Below are 16,704 nucleotides of genomic sequence, written 5' to 3'. Positions count from 1 at the left end.
TGGACTATTGCTGTTCCTTGAAGCCCACTGAACATAGTCCCATCTGAGGGCCTTTCCCCCAGGAATTGTCATCTCTGAGATGTTCGCATGGCTTGCTCCCTCAATCCACTCAGCTGTCTGCTAATATATGATCTTACCATAGAAAGCTTCCATTACCACTTGATATAAAATAATGCCAGCCCTCCCTCATCACTCTCCATCTCCTTCCTCTTTATTATTTTTCTTCAGAGAATTTATTGCCACCTGGCATACTTATTTGCTTAAGTTATAAACCCTCCCATGACAGGTAAAGTGTCATGAGAACCAGTTTTATTGTGTTCATTGCTATATTCTCAATCCCTAGAATAGTATTATTCAGAACTGAGAACTCAATAAATAGTTGTAGAACGATGAAATCTTTAAATCCAAAGTTCTACTGAAAATTAAATGACACACATACACACAGTAGAAACATGGAGCCTAATATATTAAATATATAAGGCAGTATTTGGGCATCAAGAATGATTGATACCTGATGACTTACTTTTTCTATTGACTCCAATGTTTCTGTATATTTTTCTTCCGTTTGTTTAATTTCTGCTAGGCAGCAACTTCGTATATCATTTTCTGGACATTTCTGAAATTAGAATTATCCAGTTAAAATTATTTAATCAAATTTATGTATTAATCACTTGGTAGTAGAGATTAAAATTATTGCTGATTCTCTTAAGCTTTCTATTCTAATAAAACACTTAACTGCATTTGTGAAGTATCTTTGCTTTCTTTAACTTTGAACAATGTAAATAAAAAAGTTTTAGATAATAAAAAATAAACTTGTAAGACTCTCTTTAAATTAAAACATCTCTTTCATTATAAGTGTTACTGAATCTGGAAGCATCACAAATGGTGTAATATAGTTTTCTTAATGTACAGTGTACTTTACAAGTGCTACAGAAATAACTGCAAAGATAATAAAATGCTTTTTGGTAAGTAAAAATCTAAAAAATATTTTTTTAAGAGTCAACGTCCTGGTGTTTAGCCATTTTACTGTTTAAGACTGGGGGTAGTAGAACATGAAAATCAAAGGTCTGGAAATCAGTTAGAATTGGGGTCAAGTACCACTTTTGCTATTATTCGCTTGTTATTGTGAACAAGTTACATAATTTCTCTACGTCTCTGTTTTTTCATCTATAGAAAGAATTACAGTAGCAACCCCAAGGAGCTAGAAATGAGATAACCCGTGAAAAGTGCTTAACACCTTGAGGAGTACACAAGATGGGCCCGATGCATTTAAATTATCATTACTGTTAACCTAGTACTGTCAGCTGAGTGAAGACTGCCCTTGAGAGAGACATCAAAGAATTTGCTGGTACCCAAAGAAGCTGATAATTACCGGTAGTAGAGATGACACTCTGCAACCTAAAAACACTCTTAAAAGGCCATCACAGGTGTCCTATCAGTGGGTTAAAGCCACATTCATTACATTTACCAAACACAGGCCAAGTAACTTGCTTCCATCCCACCGAAACCACTCCCCCTTTCCAGGGACACTGGACAACCCTCCAGCCTTTTACCAAATGCAAGAGTTCAAAGAGAGCTAAGCAAATTCATCAAAGCACCAAAGAAACCTAAGCCACCACCCAAATGATGAAGGAAGTCTTTAGTATAAAAAAAAAGGACTATACTAATAAAGCCTAAGCTTCTGGCTTCTTTTGTTTCAATTATAGATTCAAAGTACATTATTCTTTCTGAATGTTTCAGATATTTTAAGGGCAGACAAAGCTTTGTGGGCTCAATATTGACTACGACAAGATCTGAAACTATATTTATAAAATAGTAAAAATGCTAGGAAACTGATGAAACAAAAGAAAAAAATACCTCATATCAACCCCTAACAAATACATAGAAATATTCTTTAACATATATTTTATGCTATATCAAATTTAAAGATTTCCCTGCTTTGTAAGAGATTTCCTTTTATAACAATACAATGTCATGATTCCCTGAGATTAAATTCTATTGCTCTCCTGCCATTATATAGCTGGGTGACATGTCATTTATCTCTCAAACTTGGTTTCCTTGCTAGTAAAATGGAAGGATTAGACCAGAGATTCCCATGGTTGTTTTAAACTGTAAAATGCCATGTTTCTGTGTATCCACGTGCAATAACAAGTCATGGTTATACAGTAAGAATTATGTAACAAGCAAATGTCAAAAAAGAAAGCAAAAAAACCATTCCAGCAGAAGTTACATAAATGAATCTTTCAAGTAATCCCATTCCTAATATGATACTCAGAGTAACTTAAAAAACAAGTGAAAATCCTACGGGTTGATGTGCCTCCTCCGCTTTCATTAAGTCCTCGTAGACTTCTCCACCTTCGTCTTCCCCATAAACACAGTCATACAGATCTTCTTCATCTTCCACGTGGGTCTCACTGCAACAAAGGGCACCATGTTAAGTTCATCATCTGTCAGGAGTAAATGAAATAGTGAGAAACAGCTTACTGTACTTCAGTGGAAAACCCAGAGAGGAAATAAAATGGAATCAATGGAAAGAGACGAGGCTTACGTTACAGCTCTGTCCCCTCCTGATATGACAAAGAACAACAGAACCCAACAATGATGGCGCGACACTAACATTCACAGGGTATTTACTACACACAAGCACTAAGTAATCCCTCCACATCTATTGTATTATCTCACTGGTAATAGCCCAGCATTGGTTGTGTTATCAGGGAGCCATTATTATTTGATCCATAAAGACTTCGGGAGCACAGAAAGGTTACCTGACTTGCCCAAAATAACACAGGTAGTCAATGGCAGGGCCAGGATTTAAAACCGAGTCTGTCTTACACTCTGAGTGCTTTAACTGTTCTCTCATGCTCCCTCCCACTCTTCATATTTCAAGGCCTCAGTCTCATCATCTGTATCAAAGGTATCATATCATATGGAGAAGACGGGAGTTTGGGAGGATTTGATATGTTAGAAACAGCCTTTTAAAAGCATCAGTTTCTGCAGGGTCATTAAGGCCAATATCTTATGCAGTAGTTTTCAAACCATGTTCCTTCAAGGCCACTCACAGGGCACCCACAGGTCCCCCTTCGGCCAGAGTCTGCTTTTATCTACTTTTGTTTGTATAGTAGTTTAAAGAAATGGTCCCAGGGCCACAAGGCATTTTTAAAAGCCATTGAAAATCTTCTGGTCTCCCGGCAGTTGAAAATAACTTCTGTTTTTAAAGCTTCCATTAGCACTCATGCAGTGACTGACGGATAGATCTTTCCTAAATCCTTCATCTGAGATTATAAACCCATTCAAAGTAGGAACAGCTGGCTCCACCCATGACATGTTCTGTTAGTCCTCCTTCATTTTTCCCCTTCAGTTGAAGACTTCCATAAATACCTTCCATTAACTAATAATGCCAAACAATTGAGATGAATAAGTTTAGATACATCAGAAAGAAGCATTAACATCTCTCTGAAAAAGAAATGCAACTCCTTCATACTGCCAGCCTTTGGCGTTTCTCTGGCGCCCATGCAGACAGAACATTATAAATTGATATGCGCAAAAATAAAAACACTAAAAAATAACAACACTAAATGTCACTCTGCAACTTGGGGCCTTTTTCAAAGTAGGTGTAATCAGAAAGTTGTCTGTTTGTCATGAAGGAGTATTTGGAGGCATTTGATCGAAATGAGCTGTCAATCACCCAGGAGGAGGGAAGGTAATTTAAGGGAGAGCAATCGGGTGGTAACAGAAGCTGCAGAGAACTCTGCTCTGAGAAAAACGCGTTCCAGAGTTACCTGTCCACCCACCCACCTGCCCACCAGACTCTTACTAAGAACCTACTGAGTGCCAGGCTCTTCAGTGCTAAGGATGCAGAGAGCAAGGAGATTCAAGGACTGACTGTCCTTCAGTCTAGTGTGCAGAAGGCCCACTAATACATAATTCTGTTAGTGCAACAAGAGACAAGTGCAGCACGTAGGAGCACCGGAAAAGGTAAGAAAAACCCAGACTAAGGAAGGCAGGGAAGGCTTCACAGAAGATATTACTTCTGAACTGGATCTTGAATGTATTTATCAATCTATTCAATAGGTATTTGCTGAATAAACACTACATTCCAGGAGAGACAGCTGCAGACCAGACAGGCAGACACAGTTTCTGCTCTCAGGGGTGACACACTGAATGAGAAAGGGGGCGGGGAGCATTCCAGACAATGGACCCCAACATGTACAAAGGCAGAGAGGTGTCAAGTGTGGCCATATAAGGAGTGGTGTCCCATTCAATGTGACCAGGTGAGTGAGGCAAGCCCCAGAGGGAAGAGTTGAAACCAAACTGAGAAGGGCCTTGCACCTTGCACTCCATAAGCTCAACCTTACTGGTCATCTAGGAATCAACAGGGGGTTTTACATGGAGGTAGCCTTGAAGTGAAGGGGGGGCAGGCCGGGGGGGGGGGGCGGGAGGGGGCAGGGAGATCAGTGAGCCAAGAAATGAAATACTGTGGGGAAGAATACTGAGAGCCATAACTGGTGAGGAGGGAAACAGAAACTGAGGACACTGTGTCACTGAGTCATCCACACTTGGTGGCCTATCAGAATTAGGGAACGCGAGGAGCTCTGAGCAACAGGGTTGCCGGTTCGATTCGCGACCCGAGCTGAGCTGCCAACAGGTGGCAGGATGGCTCAGCTAAAAAAAAAAGAAAAAAAAGGAATTAGGGAGCGCAAGGAAGAGTGGAAGGTGCCTCTCGGCTTTCTGCTTTGGACAACCGGGGAGACAGTGAATCTGACTGGCAGTTCCAGCATTTCCACACTGAGGGGCGTAGGCAGGCAATCCAGCCAGAGAACAGGGGAACATTTACATTGGCCGGAGCAATTTCTATAACTCCCCAAAATATAGGGAGGTATGACGAGCTCATGAGGAAGCTAACTGAGCTAAAGAATGATGTAGGAACAGATTCTACATCAAAGGAGATCCTGCGAAGGAGAAGGACAAGCTGTGAAAGCCATTTCTCTGGCATCCCTAATCCCGCCTCTAACACCCTCCCCCCTAAAAAAGCCCTCATCTTGCTGAAGCCTTTTAACTATTTCCCACGAGGTAGAGAAATGTTATGTATAGATTCACACCGATTTTTCTCTAAGAATCGTAGGCGTGACACACACGCATGCGTAGTTACCTGCCTGCATACACACATATACACACATACATACACACAAACACAAACATACACACACAGATTCGACTAGAGCATCTGGGTTTTATTATTCAACCCCATACTAAAGCTGTTTTCCTTGCTAACAGTTTGGTCAATAATTTCTGATTTGCAGAAAACGAAGCAAAGGAGGGAGGGGGGGAGATGCGCTTCTTCAAAGGGTCAATGAATCAACAACGCACATTCCTTTACCTGTGTCTGGGCCAACTGTACATGAGCATGTCTGACCCTGATCATCAAAGTAGGAAAAAGCGAGGAGGCTGCACAGTGCAGCCATCTCACACGCTCTCCTTTTCACCTGCCTCTGGTTCTCTCCACATGAGGAGGGAGCAGTTTCCTCTGCAGCGGGGAGCAGACCTATGTTTGTCCAGGGGCTTCCCTTTGGGTGACTGATTCAGCCCCAAAAGTTAGAGTTAACTATTCGAGTCCACAGAGATCATAACAAAGCTGAGATTAAAAATCAAGCTGCCATAGTGAACTCAGCAGCAAGCATTTGCAGAACTAACACCACCACATTGGACCTTCGACCAGATGGGGAGTTGAAGCGGTTGGCACCTCACAGAGCATGAGCTGGGATCCGAAAGCAGCGGCTGTTCTCAGGAGCCCATGTTCTCTCCACATCTAGTTAGAAATGCATCTTAGCTTTCTCCTGACATCAACAGAACAAGAGAGGAAAAACTATAAAACTTAGTAGGAATAAGTGACAATTGGTGGGGTTTAAGAAGGAATTCCTAAATAGCACTAGAACTAATTAACGCATTCTTCCTAGTACTTCGAAGAATTTGACTATATTACCAGGAATTTCACAGTCACTTTAGGAAGACTGTAGCCAATTCAATGAGACAATTGGCAACTATCTTGCTTAAGATTAGTGAGTGCTTGGAGATTTTAAGAAGAGGTAAGAAGCTATTCTTTTTTTTCTTCTTTTTTTTTTAAAGATTTTTATTGGGGAATTGGGGGAAGGGGAACAGATAAGTTGCTGTCCTTTTGTTCTTCAGTCTAGTTGTGGAGGACTTTGCTTTACTAGCCCAAGTTGGCACCATCATTGCGCTCTTCCTGGGAGAGGCAGATCAGTCGCCGGCTTCTGGACGGCCGCTCATGGCGGCTGCTGGCCGCTCATGCTGGCTGCTGGCTACACACGGTAGCCCATGGCAACCCACTGCAGCAGGGGCTGCAGCCTACGCTGTCGCCGGCGACTCACGGCAGCCCAGCTCCAGGTTGAGCTGTTGCTCAGCATCTTAGCTGTAGAGGGCAGTGTCACTGGCCCTCATATGTGGGATCTGAACCGGGGTCCTCTGGCGTCCCAAGCCAGCTCTTAACCAACGCTCCACTCAGCCGGCCCTAGAAGCTATTCTTAATACACATTTAAAATATAAGAGTTCAAGGCCCATCCCAATGCCACCTACTCTGGGAAGGGCTGCCACCCATCCCTGTGTCTCCCATCCTCTGCTTTTCCACTGAAGGTCCTTAAAGGGGCAGGTCAGGGTGCTTCTGGGAGTCAATGTACTCTGGAATAAGAACTGTCTGGGTTCAAGTCCAAAGACTACTCTTTACTAGCGGTATGACCTTCAGCAAGCTCCTTTTCAAGATTTGGTTTTCTCCTTTGTAAACTGTGATAACAGTAACAGCCTCATCATGGGGTATTCCATGAGATCATGCAAGGAACATAGTTGGCAAGAAACGGGCACTCACTAAGCTCTTCTGAGCTGACTAGATAGCTCCAACCTGAAGCACAATGCCTGGCAAACAGTAGGTGCTTACTGCAGCTTTGGCTTATTCATTCAGAAAACAAATACTGACTGAGGACCTACTATATAGCAGACACTGACGTTCTAGGAAGATAGCCAAGAGCAAAGTCAAGTCCCTGACCTCACGAAGTTGACCTTCTCATGAGGAAATGGACATTAAATGAAACAGATTGTCTCAGGCAATGGTAAGTGCCATGGAAACACAGAATAAGGTAAGGAGTGGTGGTCATTTCAGATAGAATAGTCAGGAAGGCCTTCTGTAGAGGGACATCGGAGCAAAGATTTGAAAGGTGAGGGGTCAGCCATGTGGGCGCAAGAGCAAGCGTCAAGGTCCTAAAGGAAGAAAGCTCAGTCAGTGTGTTGATATGCTACAAGGGATAAACGGATGGATTTCAACAGGATTTGAATCTCTCGGAGAATAACCTATTTCTTATTACAATTCTTTGCAAACATATCCGATCTCTGTCATCAGTTTCTTGAGGAGAATCATTTATATTTATTTGTAATCTGCACGAGTCACTCAGTCAGCAGAAGATAATCAGCTGCAAGGACCTTTGGCCTCTCCTGATAAATACAAGAGCCCAAAAGGATTCTCTGTTCACAATCCACACCATCTAATGAAACGTCCCTGAACAACTCCAGCCCACACTAATCTCACCCTTCCTTGAACTTACAAAGCATACACTCTCTGTCCTATAACTCCGGTAGTACAGTCCGTTTCTCTTTCTAACTGTTCCATAATTGTCTCATGCCAGTTTTACCAACTATCTCTGCCCTGCTTTTGAGGAACTTGCAAATTTTACTTCATGGAGGCAGTATGTGTTTTGACTCGCCATAGGAACTTGCACAATGTGGGACACACAACAGGAACCAAAAGCCAGATGAAGTACATTTTCTTGTGAAGTTGTCCATCACAAGTTTGAGGTGAATTCCTACCCGCCTTAATCATTAAGCCACTTTTCCCCTTCAGAGAGCTATTTTAACATCCACAGTTAAAATCCACAAAGGATGCAAAACTTTTGCTGGAAATGCTCAACATACTCTATTAAGTCAGGAAGGCCTTTGTAGATGTCTTCATCATCAACGCTTTCTTCTGTCGGAAAGGGCCTAGGAGGGAGGGGGGAAAAAAGGGGGGTAAATAAGCAACATGTAGGCTAGGCATTTACCTATCATTAAATGTGTAAGCTCGTCTGCTGCCAACACGGTCAGATCAGACACCATCAGTCTAATATGCTGTCTGGGGCTTCTCCCAATGTATGGCTATGTCTGGGGTCTCACAGGAAGGTTGTGGCACCTGCTACCCCAAATCGTTAGCAGCAATTCTACTGGTCACCGCAGTGTGTGAGCAGGTGTGGACATGCTGATGTGCTTAGCTGACCTCCCATCAGCCACATCCCTGCAGGCTCACCTCATGGCCCCCACTGCCGCTCTCCTGTTCAGTGACAAGCAGCCACACCTGCCCCTCCCTTCAGCACCAGCTCTTTACACTTACGAATCCTGATCTGACAAATAATTGGGTAACAATCATCCTTGCATGGCTCAGTTCCACAAGTATCGATGAAAATTATTCGAAGACAAAAACACCATGCCCTTTATATATGATTATAGACTCTGATACACTTTTCTACTCAGACTTTGAGATGTTTTAAAGTTATATTTTTTTTATCTTCATTTATTAGACAAATGAGTCAACCAGACCTCAGGGAGAGTACGGTGTTTTCTCTGCCCCCTGTTCAAAGAAAATCACTTTAATTTATCCCCTATTCCTAGCCACTGGCTTCCTTGTTTGCTTCATACTACTATGAAAATGTTTTATAATACCAGCATAATGCTCTAAATTTATGTCTAACAAAATCACAGAAATTATACTATAGTGCCAAAAGTTTTACTATTTCTTTACATACAGTCAGCATGTCATATGTTTCATAAAAACAAGAGGACCCATCAAAATAACAAATAAGTACTAAGTAATTTTATTTAATATATTGAAAAGCAGATTTTCACCTTTATGGATTTATTTATGGATTTATTTAATAATTAACACATTTGAGAAACTTACATCTTTCAAATAAATTGAAATGTGTGAAAAATGCCAAAGTTCAAAAATTTTTTTAAAAGACATTGAGGCATATTTTATTATGCTCTTATAACAATACAAGTCCACTGTAGAACACTTTGAAAATATAGATAAGAATAACTAAAAAGGAAAAAATTCTTCTGATGTTTACCCTCTTAGAATAAAAAATATATAAATACTCAAATACAGAATCATGCTATTTCAAAATCTGCTGCTTAAATATAACAACATAAAATAAATACTGATATGAAAAGATAATCATGTTTTGAAGATCAAATTACAATGTGTTGAACATTTTTCCAGCCTACAGACTACTTCTGTGCCAAAGTCATGGCCCATTTCTGAGAAAGGGTCTACAGGGTGTCCTCCCTGAGGTCACTGTGCTTTGTACCCAGGGACTGGGCTGCCCAGCACTGCTGATCAGTCCTGTAAGATGTGCTTGGATCCTCTCCCTTAGAATCTAAATGTGAGCTGTACACAGCAAAATGGGAGCAACAAAAGAAGAGACACAGGGCAGAGCCCCACATTGGCAGTAGCTGAACTACGGAGCCCTCTGGAAATGAGGTGAAAAACGAAACCCACTCCATTTCCATGCAGGCTGGCTATGCTGCTACTGAAACTGGTATTCTATATTTCTAATGTTACTAATAACACAACTTTCTATCTGATCTAACCTACATGTGTGGTATTTTAAACAGCGAAAGTCCAACATGACACATACATCTACATTTCCATGCTTACTGACTGCATAATATTCCATTGCCTGGAGTAGCATAATTTATTTACCAATTCCAAGTTTTTCATTTAGCACTAAGCCCTCAATACACACCCTTGTACACGTATCATTTTATATTTTTCAGGTTATTTCTTGAACTCCTAAAAGTTGTCATTTATTGTTATAGTCTAAAGGAAATAAATCTACCACAACATCTTTTTAAATATTTATTTACTTAAGCATTTGTGTTTGTCTTCATGAATCACATGTATAGAAATGTTGGAGGGAGTTAAAAAAAAAAAAAGGAATCATACGTGACAGTCACCAGTAAACTGAGAACAATGTTTAGCCAACGTGTCTTATTCAACTCTATGAATTAAACTTTTACTTGTTCAGTAAGTTTCAAATACTAGGCATTTATATACCAGGCAGTTGGCATGAATGAGACACAGTCCTTGTATGCAAAGTGCTTTGCAAACAATGTAATAAGTAATCATTACATTAACATGAACCACAGAGAAACAAGCTTACCTGATTCCTGTGGCCAACGCTATAGGTGTGCGAGAAAGCCGTGATAATGTTTCTATAACCTGAGAAAAGAGGGAAGTGTTAATTGGACAACGTACTTCATAAAAGATAAGGATTTTTTTCCCCAAAATAGTAGTTTTATAATCTAATATTAACAACGGCAACAGAAACATCAATTTGCAGATGCCAAAGAGGTGCAGGATGGGAAGAACTGTGACTGGAAAGTGTAAACACCTGGGTTATAATTTTGTCCCTTTCTTCAACTTTATGACTCTGAGATTACTGACCCATCTGGTTGGCAGTTTCCAGTAAAACAGGGAGTTAGACAAAAGGTCTTGCATCTCTACCATTACAGAATCTGAAAAGTCCTGTAAAGCTGCACTGTCCTTTAAAGCAGTAGCCATTAGCCACATGAGGCTATTTAAATTTAAGATATTTAAAATTTAAACAGCAAAAAAATGAAGTTCCTTCGTTGAACTGGCCTCATTTCAACTACTCAGTCACCACAGGGGGCTAGCGGGTACTGCGTCACCCTAAACAGACATCAAACATTTCCATTATGACAGAAAGTTCCATTGGACACCACTGCTGTACACCAAAGTGGTGTAGAGTGTGGGCTCTTAAACTGGACCACATGAGTTCGGTTCCTGGTTTTACTGTTTATTAGCCATACAACCCTGGGCAAACTACTTACTTAACTTCTCTGGGCTTCAGTTTTTTCATCTGGAGACTGCCTATAATCATTCGATTGTTAATAATTATTAGATTATTGTAAGGATTAAGAAGGTAATTCATAGAAAACATTTAAATGGCAGCTATAATTTAGAATTGTAAACTGAAAGAAAATGTACTTATTCTAATTGTGTTTGCAGAAAGAGAAAATTTCCTAAGTTACCGTGGATTATCTGTATCTGTTCCAAAGACATCTCATGAAGATCTTCGGTACCTACGCGTAAATGTACCCTCCCTTCCCACCTTTATACCTCAGATCATCTCTTTCAAAGACTTACTGAGGAAATCAAGGAGCTAAATGTATTTTTTTCATAAAGCCCATTTCTATAATAATAGATATAAGTTTTCCTCTCAAATTTAAAAACTTCAAGAGGTTCTACTATAAGGCCTATTCAGAATGAGGAGGGGAAAAGAAGACAAAACTCTCTCTGAGTTAAAGTAATCTTCTAATGCCTCAATTCAAAGATAGCAATAAAAGTAAGGTCCCCAGTATTGGACAGATGTCTCATTAGGGTATTAGCCACACATGTACTTATCTCTTACCTACTTCAGGGGGTTGTACACTGTGTGGTTAGAACTCATAGCTCTGGAGTAAGAAGCCCTGGATGAGTCCAGTTTCCAGCTAAGCTCACTTTATCAGCCTCTAGAAAATGTGGGTAATAAGAACTCACTACCTGCCTCATGGAGTTACTGCAAAAACTAAAGGAGAAGATGCCCATCAAACACTGAATTCAATAAATGCGAACTCTTACTAGTACACAAAATAAAATTATTATTGCATATAAATAAAATTTAATTGAAAGCCTGTATGCTATTTCTTCCTGGTTTAATCTTGTTGAACATTGGAAATGAAAGCAACACACAACCACCCGGATAAAACTTGATGAAGATTAATGGCCATAACAAATATAAAGCATCGTCAAGGCATCTGTAAATTCAGAAGATCACAAATGAATAATAAATGTATCAAAATAAACTGATTCAAGATAAAAATTATCACTTGCTAAAATTCCAAAATTATGCATTATTGAGTGAAAAGTCTAGCTTTTGGGAGGTTCTTGAATAATCTGTGGAGTAATATTTAGACTCATGAATTAACAATATTGTTGGGTTTTAGCATAAGCCTTATGCTGATGTGGCCCTATATAGTTTTAAGGGCGGGGCAAAGGGGTGAAATATACTTCTAATCCTATTTTACACCGTGATCCCAGCAGAGTCACTGTAACAAGAAAAAATAGCAATAGCATTGCTATGTATTTCGCTATGGCTTTTAATAGAAATGTATTTTATTCCTTAGGGAGATTTTCTATAATAATTATCATGCATCTACAAGATAAGAATGCATTTTCTGTTCCTTTTGCTACCAATAACCAGAACTATTCACTACCTGTCCCCCATCCCACAAACCCCGCAATGACTATAGTTTGAGTTTTTCATAAATTGTCCACCAGAGGGAGCCAGAAGATAGTATTATATCCCTTTCCTCGTGCTTTAAATGAGTATAAACTACAAATATTTCTGAAAATCAACAAGCTGAAACCAACTCCTGTTATCTACTTAAAAGGATTATTTATTACTATTCAGTAATAGAAGAATAACAAAGATATAAATTCAGTGGATGAAAAGAATGGAAGGATAATACGTAGCATGCCTTAGAATGAATCTCTGAGAATTATCTCTGTTTGGGGTCTATCTTATTGTACATGGAGTCTATCCATTAGCTCCATGTTTGGCCAAAGCAAATAAAGACTGTTTAGTCAACGTTGTGTTTTTAGAACAGTGTGTATTCTATGAAGGTGGAGTGTATCCGGAGTTGGGATAGACAAGTATACAAATTAAGGCCAGATCTTCAAATCCCCTGTGTGGAGACTGACCTGCCATTAGAAACACCCATTCAGGAATATTTACAAATATATACATATACCCCCAAAGATAGCAAGAAACTATTTTTCCTGAAATGTATTAATTTCTAAGTTTACCTCAAAATTATATGAAATTATGGACATTAACTCCCAGGAAGGTAGTGGAGAGAGGGGAGGTAACTCGTCAGAATAGGCCACCAACCAACTACTAACCCCACATCACGGATTTCCTTTCTTTACCTACTTCCATCCCTTGTTTGCTAAGAATATTTGTAACAAAACGAAAATAATTCTGGATAACATAAGTAAGAGTTGTTGTGGGAGGGTGGTGGGAGAGGTGGGCGGGGCTTCTGTACGCCTGCTTTAGGAAGCTGAATTAGATCCCAGAATCTGCAAAGGATCATTGAAAACATTGAAGAAGCAAGCTAGCAGGGTGAAAGCTGCATTTTTAGAAGATCATTCAGCAAAGTGAAGGACAGACTGGGGTAAGAGAACACAGGGGTACGGACAAGGGACCAGGAGACTGACCAGGGGGTATTCTCAATGGTCCCAGTGAGAAACATGAAGTGTGAACTAAGATCGCAGCAGTATTCCCATAGAGAAGGTTCTTAGATGGGATGACTACGTCAAAAGTTATTATCATTGCTCTTCAAAAATTGTACACGAATTAATACACTCCTGAAGAGAGGATAAGAACATAACAAGGCATTATAATGACCTGTTTCTTTGTCTGTCTTTCGCATCCAACACTGGAAAATACCCTAAGGGCAGGGAAATCAAATTGCTTCTTCACGGTTCTATTCCCATTACCCAGCTCACAGACAGGCTCATAACAACCACTTAACACAAAAATAGTTGTTGCTCGAACCAACAAATGACTAATACTTACCCTTCAAAACTGTTGTGAGGATTAGGAATAATGTGTGTAAAGATATGTCAAGAGCTTGGCCTGGCACATGTGGGGAACGAATGAATAATTGAAGAAGGGGCCCATTATAAAATTAAATATTAACTATGAGAGACAGTCACCTATCTCCTCAAATCTAAAGATAACATACATAGTGGCAAGCCCCCTCCACCAAATCTTTTCACCCTAATGATGATTTTTATTTAGTTTGAGTTCTTTGTTTTATTTTTACCATCCCCATTAGTTTAAAAACTGTGAAATAAGTTTTCAAAAACAGAATGGCAACACTGCACATGAATAAAGCTACCCATTTTAGCTATTATCTTCACAAGACCTTCTGGCAAATTGTCACCCTCTGCTTATCTAGCACATTCGCGCCGCTGATGTAATGTGTGATTAAAACAAGTCACCTCTGCAGACAGTATGTTATAGCTACTCCTAAGGTCACAGTGAAGGAAGCCATGGCCAGAGAGAATAACGGGAGGGAACCATGGGGAGCAGCACACTGGTCTGCCAAAAAGTGCTAATTCATTGTGGATGTATCTCCTTGAGTTCTCTATTCTGACGCTTTACCTGTTAACCCTCTCACTGACCCAGTGGAACGGCTATTATGGAAACTCTTGAACAGGGAGCTGGATTCAGTAGGAGTTCCCGGGGAAGTGAGCCTTCCGGGGGGCTGAGCTCTCTAAGAGCAGCCAGATGGCTGCAGGCTTGAGCCCCAAGTGCAAGACAAGTTTAGCAGTGCAAGGGGGTCCGCAGCATTGAAGCACCACAGCACCGGTGATGATGGGACCATCTAGCCGCTGCAGCTCAGGGCAGGAACGCTGCATCGCGGTTCCTACAGGCTCAGAGCACGTGTCCTGTGGGGCTGTGCAGGAAAAGCCCAGGCCCCAGAGGATGTCAGTGGGAGTGTGGGCCTGGGGGTGCTGGGCTGAGTAATTCAGACAGAAGGCTAGGCCTGCGGACTAGGTCAGGTGTGACCCAGAGACCTACCACTACCCCATGCACCCCGACTCCAGATTCTCTGATAAAGGAGGCCTAAATCGAAACCGGACCAGATGGTGAGGTTCAGACCGACAATACATTTCACCTTAACTCTCCTAGGAAATCAACAGAACTCAGTATCTTAATTCTCTTTGCAATTCTAATTGCACACAGTAAATTACCCCACTAGGATACGCCGTAGCTTCGTGTCATTTCTACCAACACATTGCAGATCGCTCCTAAAGCAGCAACCCACCTGGTTGCTGCTTTGAATACTGGAGGATGCTGCTGGAAAACATCTCTCTCCCCTCCTCTCTGGGCGAAGCAGAGCAGTACAGCCAGAGATGATGAATAAAACGTTATTTCCATGTCAAGAAGATTATGAACCATGGGAAACGAATTTGCATTGTTCAAAAAGCAGAGTATCTAAAGAGGTTAAAAGGGTCCAAATTATAGTTTGCGCAGGATCTGGTAATGATCATAAATGGAAGAAGTATCCCTTATTATTTCTGAGTCTTCAAAATAAAGCTCTACTGAGAATAATAAACTCCCTTTAGCAAAATTATATACTAGACTGGTTAGGAGTACAAGCTGAAGACAGATTTTCTGGGTTCAAATCCCGGCTTCAGCTCTCATTAGTGGGGTGACCACGGGAGTTAAGGAGGTGCTGTGCCTTAGTTCCCCTACCAATAAAATTAAGATAAAATCATCGCCTATCTCACAAGTTTATTATAAAGATAAAATGAGGCAAGACAGCTAGATAGTAAATGCCTATGGAAGGATGTCCCATGCTTCTGCTATTTCCAAATGCCATCACTGTCACCATCATCACCATCATCATCATCAAAGTAAGCTTTGGTTTTTGCAAAGCACTTCAGAAAATAAAATGTGATGTCTACCTTAAGCTATCACAGGAAATCAAAGAAAGCTTTCCAACGGCTATGCATACATATAGTAACATAGGGTGTACCTCTGTTTGAGTACATGACAGCCAATGTTTGCTCCTAGCTGCAAACAGTTGCTAAGCTTGTACAATTATAGCACTATGTTAAAAAAAAAAAATGAAGACAGTGGATGGTGAACGTCTTTTATTTATTCATTTTCTGCTTCCACGTGATTATGCTTAATCCACACACTCAAATGAAAAAATAAACCCCTGTCATACAAAAGCATCTCTAAGAGCCTCAAACTAATTGCATTTGACCATCCTAAAGTGAATATTGGTAAAAATCCTAACGTTCCATGCCTAGTCAACGCATGAAGATAACACAAAATGAGGACCAGCATCACGTACAGCTCATATAGATTTAGAAGAGCTCTAAGAAGTGACAGTACAAAGAAATGGGCCCAGAGAATATCTCCCAAACAATTTCATCAGCTCCACACCTCACTGTCCCAAGTACATATGAAAACCTATGTAATTAGTTTGTCCTTTAATCACAATTTGAAGACAAGCCTCTTAGCTGAATCCTCACCCCCAGCCACGTCGCCACCCCTCCTAACTACATCCTACACATAAATGGTAGATCCACCGTCACACTGTATTCAGTGGTTCTTAATTATTTAAAGTCACATATCCCTGCAAGAGTACAATAAAAGATTCTGGTCCTTTCTTCAGGGAAAAAAAACTATATGTTTATGTGTATACAAATACACACATACATAAATATACACAATTCTGCATCTCATCACAAGAAATCCAGGGACCTCTTAAGGACCATTCATGGATTTCCTAGATTCTCGCTCAATGTCCTCCTCTGCCTATAAGAAAACCAAGGCCCAGGAAGATTAACCAGCTTGCCCAAGGTCAAAGAAATGTTAATAGCAGAACTGGAACCAGAACTTAGGTCCCTTCTCCTCTGTCTACTTCACTACCCTGTCTACAAATCGCCTGCATTTACTCAGTGGGTATCTAGTGAGCACTCACAATGGGCTAGATGCACCTGATACACCCAGTCTGGTTGGG

The 16,704-nt window shown here is 40.6% G+C and overlaps 1 protein-coding gene across 1 annotated transcript in view; it reads right to left on the bottom strand.

Moving 5' to 3' along the window:
* Nucleotides 1-16,704, bottom strand: part of LOC109374297 (guanine nucleotide exchange factor VAV3) — a 311,672-nt gene that overhangs the window by 116,594 nt on the left and 178,374 nt on the right. Inside the window, exons 3-6 of the mRNA XM_019628800.1 lie at nt 10,257-10,315; nt 7,975-8,040; nt 2,306-2,414; nt 524-616 (exon numbers count right to left, since the gene is read on the bottom strand). Coding sequence (XP_019484345.1) covers nt 524-616; nt 2,306-2,414; nt 7,975-8,040; nt 10,257-10,315 — 327 coding nt within the window. The remainder of the gene's footprint in view (nt 1-523; nt 617-2,305; nt 2,415-7,974; nt 8,041-10,256; nt 10,316-16,704) is intronic.

The sequence above is a fragment of the Hipposideros armiger genome, unplaced genomic scaffold (assembly GCF_001890085.2).
Source record: "Hipposideros armiger isolate ML-2016 unplaced genomic scaffold, ASM189008v1 scaffold_808, whole genome shotgun sequence".
NCBI classification, from domain to species: Eukaryota; Metazoa; Chordata; class Mammalia; order Chiroptera; family Hipposideridae; genus Hipposideros; species Hipposideros armiger.
Note: the sequence above shows the minus strand (reverse complement) of the source record. Positions and strands in the feature narration are given on the sequence as shown.